Below are 9,172 nucleotides of genomic sequence, written 5' to 3'. Positions count from 1 at the left end.
CCAGCATCCCCAGCATCCCCAGCATCCCCAGCATCCCCAGCATCCCCAGCATCCCCAGCATCCCCAGCATCCCCAGCATCCCCAGCATCCCCAGCATCTTTTGTGCTAGCTTCTCTTTTCGCACCTTTCTTTCTGGGTCTCAGTTGCTTTAGTCTTATTATTGTAAAGCTTTTCTCTGGCAGTCACTTTTCGGGTCCCATTTTTAGAACCTCTTTTTGTTTAGTGGGGATCCCCTTCCACTTCAGTGTGTCTGCTTTCTCACATGTTTGCGGGGTTTTTTATACCAGGAAAGCCAGGGATGTTTCTGACTTAAAACTACATTTTCTGTCTATATTTCACAATGGGAGTCCCTGAGATGCAAACTCAAACTCCAAGCCCGATGTAAGGCACCAAACGGGGCTTGCTTAGGGCATTCCATTTCCTCTTCTGGTTAACAGGCCAAAAAACTCCATCTCAAGCGTCTCTTGGGCAGGTAGCAGATGGTTTCTGTTGTATTATCACAGCCAACATTTCACTTCCCCAGACTAGGGGCCTCCTGTATACACAGGACTAGCAGAAATACCCTCAGGCCTCAGTTCTGTCTTTAAATTCCACCCACATACCCCCATCCTTTGATTCACTTCCAAAAGCATTCTGTTTGTTTTCACAGACGTCTGTAGGCTCCACCCTCAGGATTCTGTAGACTTCATCCCTCTCCGGATACCTTTTCATAACTATCCTCTTACCTGTGACTCTCTTCCTCTCACCTTGCCCCTTCAGCCATTTTTCTTACCGACTTCCTTTTCTTGTTTGTTTTGTTTTTTGTTTTTTCGAGACAGGGTTTCTCTGTGTAGCCCTGGCTGTCCTGGCACTCACTCTGTAGACCAGGCTGGCCTCTAACTCAGAAATCCGCCTGCCTCTGCCTCCTAAGTGCTGGGATTAAAGGCGTGCACCACCACGCCTGGCTCTGACTTCCTTTTCTTAATGCTAGTTTCTTTCCTCCAATGGCAGTACATTTGGTCCCACCAAATCTCACATGAAATGACAATCAGAAAAGAGAAGTTGTATTAGTAGGTGGCTTTTTAGCATCAGTAAGACTAAAAGCATTTATACTAAGGATGATACATATTGGGCTGGCACAGGAAAATTTCATTTAAACCCGCAGACTTTGATCCTGTAGAAATAGTCTCAGATGCCTTTCTTCTTCATTTTCTCCAGTGAGTCATTTAGATTTAATCATCAACACATAGCTGCTGATATGTAAGTCTTCTCACAGAATTCCTAACTCTGATGAATTATGCCTTGAAAAATGACTTTGGTCAGATACATCATATTGAGCCAGGGGGCTGGCTGGGGCTGGCTGACACAAAGCTCGGGGCTTCTTGCAAATATCTTGATGTATCAGAAGTAGATATTGGTCCACTCTCCCTGCTGGGACCCGGCCTATTTACTCCAGTTCTCCAGCCTAAGGAAAATTTTCAGAGCCATTTGTTTGACTTCTAGACATGCAAGTTCCCAGGTATAAAAATCAGATGTGAACTTTCTCCCTAGAAATCCATAAAGCTAATGGTTATTTTCAAAAACACCAAAAATTTTGAACCTTTTACTCATAGCAGTATATATTTCCATTATGTACATATGCATGTGTGTATGTGTTGATGCGTGGATGCATGCATGAGTGGGTTCGTGTGTGCATGTGTGTGTGTGGGCACACATGCTCCAGTGCTAAACCATTTTTACCATTTTACCTTTTCTGCATGGACATTTACATTCATTTCCAACCATAATCACCACCTCTAGAGCTCTTACTATTTCAAAATGAGAAATCTGTATTTGTTCAGCAAGAGTTCCCCTTCCTCTTCCCCTCAGGCCCGACACCGCTATTCTACCTGCTTTTTCTCTGAATTTGATTATGCTAAGAACTTCCTATAACACTATTTGTTCTTTGGTGGCTAACTTATTTCACTTAGCACAATGTCCTAGAGGTTCAGCCCTGTTGCAGCACACATCAGAATGTCCCCAAGAGTTCACATTCTAATGAGCTGTGCTTTGTGCATACAGCATTTGGAAAGCTAATTGTGTGTTAGCGTAGTTGCTGCCAGAGTGTCCACCGCAGGGATGCTGACGTCATCACTGGCATCTCTCACTCATCGGCCCTTTAAAGGCCACTCTCTTCCACATCTGCCGGCCTAGCTCTGTCACGTTTGGACTCTCTGTGGCCTCTCAGCAAGAGGAGACTTTGGAAATGCATCATCTCCACATGAAAAAGATTTTTATTCTAAAATATAGAAACTGACCTAGAAAGTGACAATTTGGAGCCATTTGCTCTGTCGTGTGTGTGTGTGTGTGTGTGTGTGTGTGTGTGTGTGTGTGTGTGTGGTGGCGGCTAATGTAAACAGCAACAATAAAAGGTCGGCATGAGAACCTTGCACCTACTCAGACCTGCTCTCTGCACCTCACGGGCTGTTTGTCAGCAATATTTCCCTTCTTTCCATCGAGATCCCAGAAGGCTCGAGCCAAATAGAACTATTCTATGATTGTTCTAAGGTTTTAGTGGTGTGGACTCCAAGCAAACAAGCAAAGGGCAGAACAAACAAATACACATCTTAAGAACCAATGCTTATCAGCAAGCACTTGTTGGCATCCACAGCAGTGTCTACGATTAGTGACTGTATATGGGATGAATTCCCATGTGGGACAGTCACTGGATAGCCTTTCCTTCAGTTTCTCCTCCAAACTTTGCCTCTATATCTCCTCCCGTGGGTATTTTGATCCCCTTCTAAGTAGGACCTTTTATCCAAAGGGAGGCCCTACCTGACAGGCTTCCTGCTCTTTTTTTTTTTAAGATTTATTTATTTTATTTATATGAGTACACCGTAGCTGTCTTCAGACACACCAGAAGAAGGCATTAGATCTCATTACAGATGGTTATGAGCCACCATGTGGTTGCTGGGACACTGTAGCTGTCTTCAGAAGAGGGCATCAGATCACATTACTCATGGTTATGAGCCACCATGTGGTTGCTGGGAATTGAACTCAGGACCTTCAGAAGAACAGTCAGTGCTCTTAACTGCCGAGTCATCTCTTTACCCCATCTTCTTACTCTTATTCTATCGCTGTTTTGTGGTTTGTAATGTGGGTGGAGGGGAGTGAGGTGGGATTAGATGTAACTCCAAAGTGGCTGTTCTCTCAGATGAAAAAGTATGACCTATATTTTTAAAGATCTGTTCTTTATGGTCTAATGGGAGACGGGACAAGATGGGAGGACTTTTTAATTTTTTATTACTCCGGAATAGCCACAGTGCTTCAAAATGTTAATAATTAGGCTTCTATAGAAGATAAGACATTTTCATACAAAACTTAAATTCTGAGAAAAACAGGCACGATCCTAAATTACTATTTGGCAGGGTAATTCTAGACCAATTCTCCACAAAATATATGATCTTGGTTTCAAGGTTGTTCGCCTAATGAAATTTAAAACTACTTGATACTCATAAAACATTATTCATATTGCATTTAATGTTTCAGAAAAAAACGCAGTTAAATGGTGGGGTTTGTTCTCAAGGGAAAATTGCTATGCTCCACTTGTAGAAATATATATGTTAAGTTGATTCTATATTGAATCAACTAGACATCTACTAGATGTCTAGTAGATGGCATCTACTAGACAGTGTGCATCAGAAGTGGGGGATGGGATGGGGTGGGGTGGCAAACTGGGAAGTGAATAAGGAAGCAGACTAAAAACTATAAATTTTTCCAGATAGCCATTTTAGGAGACATTGTAATGAGGACCCTGTTATTATTTTAGGATTGCTAAAAGATGAAGAGTCCTAAAGGAATGAAGAATGTATGTATGTGCATGTGTGTACAGACATACACACACATACACACACACACACACGTATCTGTATATAATTTTTAAAGGGAACCAAAGGAAAAACTTATTAACAAGATTACTTTGTTTAGCTCTAAATCTGATATAAAGATTGTAGGCCAGATATTCAAAACATCTACTTAAGCTATGTCCAGAGGCGTGCTGGATCCTGCAGAGAAACAGTATGGCTTTATGAAACTCAGTATGTGTTAGGCAATTTTAATTTCCTTCCGTGACAAAAGACAGAACTTGTGCCTTGGAGGCAAGCAATGGAGTCCATTTATCTTTTACTCAAGTTTTCATTTCTACCCAACATGCGATGCCTGTTAGCAAAATTAGTTGAACACCATGTTTCTAGAGCTTCAGTCTTTGTAGAGGCCATGAGAATTAAGTGCAGGCATATATCCTTATAGGAAGGGTTATATTTTAAGGTATTCTTGACTTATATAAGATTCTTAGATTATTAATATGTATAGGCAATAATACACACATATATGCTTCATGCATCCAGCCTTACTATGCACCAGTCAGCGGCTAGAATATAAAGAGATTAAGATACTGTTCCTGGCATCAAGGAGTTGCTCTTCTGACAACCCCTCTAGTGGAGAATGGTTCAAAGGCATTTAGCAGTTCAGCTGGAGGGGCACCCGCAGGACGCATTCTTCTCAATCAACTGCTGTCTTCCCAGTTGTGCTTTACCAGAGACCTGTCCACTCTCAACGAGTCCTGCTGTGTTGGTCTGAGTGAGGCCTCAGGCAGTATTTTTGAAAGGTTTTGACAGACCCTAATGTGCCCCAATGCTGAGAACCACGAGACAGCGACCTAGAGCAAATCAATCTACACCCATACCCTGCTCATTCATTACAGGAAGAGTTTGTAAGGGAAGTGCTCTGCAGACATGCATTCCTCATTCGACAAACGTGCATTTGAACAGTTGATAGCACTATTTTAGGTACCCAGAAGCAGACAACACAGAAGTGAATATAGCAGATGTAATCCTTGCCCTCCAGAATCTTACTGCCAAGGCATTAACCATCCATTAAACAGTGACCCAAATCATAACAAATCTCAAGTTGTGATGAGTTCTGTGAAGAAGTGGGGGGGGGGGCACGGAGGAAAGCAAGGCTGTGGGGATCCACTGGAGCCTCAGGAGAAAGGGAACACTGGGCTCAGATTTAAAGCAGGAGCAGGAGATGAAGTAGGAGCCATCCGCCTAGAGCTCTCAGTCGAACTTCCAGAATAGAGGCGTGGCTATCGAGAGAACAGGACCCTGGCAGATGTCTACAAGGCAGAAAGTTATGGTATCTGGACTTGGAATAATGAGGGAGACAGAAACAGGGGACCAATTGAAGAGGGATGCAGAAGAGTCTATTCATCCGACTCCTCTGCTCTTTGACGGATGGAATGAGGAAGACAGACTCCTCAGAGTAGTTTGCAGGTTTTCAGCCGGACCCTATCTGCTGACATAGGAACTACTGGCAAGAAAAAAAATGTTAGTGCACCCCTGGTCAAGAAGCGAGACAGGAAGGTTAGGTGGTAACTATTTCATTCATCTCTTTCTCAGAATCTCTCCTTCTCGAAGCAAGGCAGAAAGCAAACAGGACTTTCGAGGGCAGCCGGATAAAAGTTCAACCCAAAAGCTTATTGAAACACTTTGAAGTGGATTCCACTTAACAAAATAGGAAGTCAAGGAAAAAAATGCCGCTAAGCAAGTGGATGCTCTCCGGCCTTGCCCTTCAGCATTGCAGTTCAGATGTTTGTGTTTGATGGTCAATTATTGGGAGACCTGGGAAGTTGCACTCCAAGCATTCTTGCTGCCAAAAAATGTTCACTAACCAAAGAACCTTTTGGGGGGATCCTTTATTGCTGCTGCTTGAAAGAGAAATCCATCCTTGACAGAGGCACGGGCCGGTTCCGACAGCCCAGAGCCTGCTGTCTCCAGCAGGAATTCTGCCCTGAGCATCTATTCAGCCACATACAATGGACAAATAATCCAGGATACAAATATTCTGCAGCATGATGAGAGATATATTTTATTCATTCCACATCCATATAAAAAATATATACACACACAACATTACATACTATACATATTTGCAAGACCTCCTCCACTCTTACCCCAACCAGACTCTCCAATTTTTAAATGTTCAAAAGAACCTTGAAGGTGAGATCAACTCCTGGAGCCTCTGCTGCATGCAAGTTCAACCAGGGGAGTCTGAGGTGCAGGCCTTGAATGAGACCTGCCCCAAAGTTAAACAGAAGGACTCGATCACTATCTTGATTTCAAGTTTAAATTTGGTTGTTAACCAATTCTACAGCTTGTTCAAGTTCTTATGGAAACAACAAATAAAGCTTTCTCATGACATATTTCTTTATAGAAATAAAAAAGATTGTGAGAAGGCAATTGAGTCACTTCTGATTTCTGGGGGAGGGCAGGGAATAAAGGTCTTTGCATGACCAGTGGTTTTCATTTGAAAAAAAAAAAAGTGTGATCTCAAACTGTGATGTTCTGTGATTCTCGCAGAGCATACATTCATAGCCTCTAATTTTATTCTGTGTGCACTGAAATTGTACAGGGACAGGAGGAAAGGGATGGCCATATTTCCCCCAGGATAATTCTTCCATACCAGCCTATATTACACTGGCACATTTTTGTAAATATTTTGAATGTGCATGATCAATTTTTGTCACTTGTCCAACACCTAGAAGTGCTGACACCATCCTAACATACACTTCTGGATCTTCTTCAGCAAGCAACTGGTAACCATCTACAAATGGCTGATTTTGATGTAAGCTTAATGAATGCTGCATGTGAAACTCCAAATGTCACATTTCATGAGTTTAAAATATTAATTATTAGACTGCTTTCGTTAACTCGTTCCAAAATGGGATTTGAATTTCGCATGAGTATTAAATTCTCTTACAATAAATTGAACTTTAAGATAAAGATTTCATAAGAATCTTTTATGATTTTAGCCCAAGGATGGGAATTACATAAAAATGTTATGAACAACACATGGCTCCGTCGTTGCAGCTCCGTGTAGCAACTCTCAGGAGAGTGGCGGGATTTCGAGTTATGACATCTGGTCACAAAGTCCAAGCTGTTTTTTGATGAAATTTGAGATTAGAAGCTGTGGCCGTTGCTGGTACTCCAACAGGACATCATGGGACAAATTGATTTGGTCACTCTCGAGTCTGTCAAGAAGTGTCACACAGACCACAGCAGCTAGTAAAGAAATCCATAAGGTTAGTGAAGGGAATGGGCTGATCTATTCTACAGGTTATTAATCTATAGCACTAACATTCTCAACATGTACATTTAAATGGTTTCCCTGTAATGTAGATGCAATTGGCTGGATTTTCTAGTTTTCTTCTTCCTTCCTTCCTTCCTTCTTTCCTTCCTTCCTTCCTTCCTTCCTTCCTTCCTTCCTTCCTTCCTTCCTTCCTTTCCTCCGAGACTTATTTAAATTAGTTAACAGAAAGTATTAAAATCCCTCTTGGTTCTTTCTTCTGCAGTGTACTGGATTAAGGAAACCAGTGTGTTCAGATCAGAGCATCCAAGGCACACAAACCTCTGGGCTGTCCTCAGAGCTGAGGGGAGGCTCCTCCTCTTTGAGGATACATCTGAAGTGATGCTTTATTCCTGGGTTCAGTACATGAATGTGCTTGCTGTAGATGACTGAGACAAACAGAGGTGAGTGGCCCAGCTATGGGATGCTGGCTAGAAAAATACCTATAAAGGTATTTTAGAGAAATACTGATTCTTAGAAAAATTAAGATCTCAAGTCAAATGCTTGAACATAAATCTCAGGCACATGAAAGGACAAACACATTGGATTTAATTTCCTAAGAATGAGGAAAATAACATGTTGAAAATCAAAACAGCAACAAAAACATGTGAGAAAGAACAAAATATGTTTTGAAAAATTAAAATTCTCATTCTCTTGACCCAAGGGAAGCATCTTTGATTTGTTCTACTGGGAAAATCCAGACAGAAAAAAATGAATACTGTATCAATTTTTATTATTGATTTCACATCAAGTCTTTGATTCTGAGGAATTTGCCTGTTTATAATGGCATCAGCAGTAATCACTTAGTATTGGCAAAGGTGAGCTACTCTCTGTCAGCATCTAAAAGTGTATTACCACAGAGAACATTAGCGACCTGTTTGGGCATAGAAGTAGAATAGGGTAATATATATTTCTTGACTCACTGTTTCAGACTTCACTGAGAGATTTAGGAAGAAATATACTATAATCACAAGAGTGCACGCTATCTTTTTTAAGTTTTTACTTTTCATTGATACATGATACTTATACATACTTAGGGGTACAATGAAATATTTCAATACATATATGCATTATAGAAAGATTTAGTCATTCTAACCTATGCATCCCTTCACTTTTCATAATAATGATTAAAATTTACTCATTTAGACATTCAGATATATACATTATTATCAACAATAATCACAATACTTTTTAGGGCATTTACATTTGTTCCTCTATCTAGGTGCAACTTTGACCAACATGTCCACATTTCCCACTCCACCAAACCTCCACTCCCCAGTCTCTTGTAGCTATGGTTCTAGTCTCTATTCCTATAAATTTAAGGTTTTAAGACTTCATACACGAATGAGATTGGGCAGGATCTCTTCCCATGCCTGGCTTATTTCGCTTAGCACAATGTCTTCTGCATTGTCGCAAATACCTAAATTGCCTTCGTTGTAAGACTAGAGTATCCCACTGCTTCTTGGCCTTCTGGCTAAGATCAAGTGAAGACTAGAGTATCCCATTTTATATGACTGTTGTGGTTTGTTCATCCACTGATGAACACGTTGGTTGATTTTATTATGGTAGCTGTTGTGTACAATACTGTAGTGAATGCTAGTGAATACCAGTCTCTTCCATAGACTGAATTCAATTCCTTAACTTAGATATTCAGAAGTGAGATTGCCAGACACCATGGTCGTAGTATTTTTAGCCTGAGAGAGATTTTTCCAGTTTCAAAGATGGCCATGATTATTCATCCCTCCATCACCAGCATACTAGGGTTCCATTTTTTTTTTTATCTCCTCACAACACTTATAATTCTTTGCCTTTTCTTAGCCATTGTGGCAGGTGCTCAATGACCATTGGGCTACTTTTTTTCCCTGCTATTAAATTGTATAAATTCCTTTTATATTTTGTATATAAATGTCTTCTTATTAAATTTGCAAATATTGGGCTGGTGAAATGGCTCAGTGGGTAAGAGCACCCGACTGCTCTTCCGAAGGTCCAGAGTTCAAATCCCAGCAACCACATGGTGGCTCACAACCAT

General features: G+C 41.0%; 1 protein-coding gene across 6 annotated transcripts in view; it reads right to left on the bottom strand.

Moving 5' to 3' along the window:
* Window positions 1–5,860: 5,860 nt before the first annotated feature.
* Upp2 (uridine phosphorylase 2) overlaps window positions 5,861–9,172 on the bottom strand; it is a 44,641-nt gene continuing 41,329 nt past the window's right edge. For all 6 annotated transcript variants that reach the window (XM_029474488.1, XM_029474493.1, XM_029474489.1 and 3 more), the window contains one exon: window positions 5,861–7,079. In XM_029474488.1, the coding sequence (XP_029330348.1) occupies window positions 6,928–7,079 (152 nt within the window). In that variant the 3' untranslated portion in view covers window positions 5,861–6,927. The remainder of the gene's footprint in view (window positions 7,080–9,172) is intronic.

This window comes from Mus caroli, chromosome 2 (assembly GCF_900094665.2).
Source record: "Mus caroli chromosome 2, CAROLI_EIJ_v1.1, whole genome shotgun sequence".
Classification (NCBI taxonomy): Eukaryota; Metazoa; Chordata; class Mammalia; order Rodentia; family Muridae; genus Mus; species Mus caroli.
This window is presented reverse-complemented; position numbering and strand designations above follow the sequence as displayed.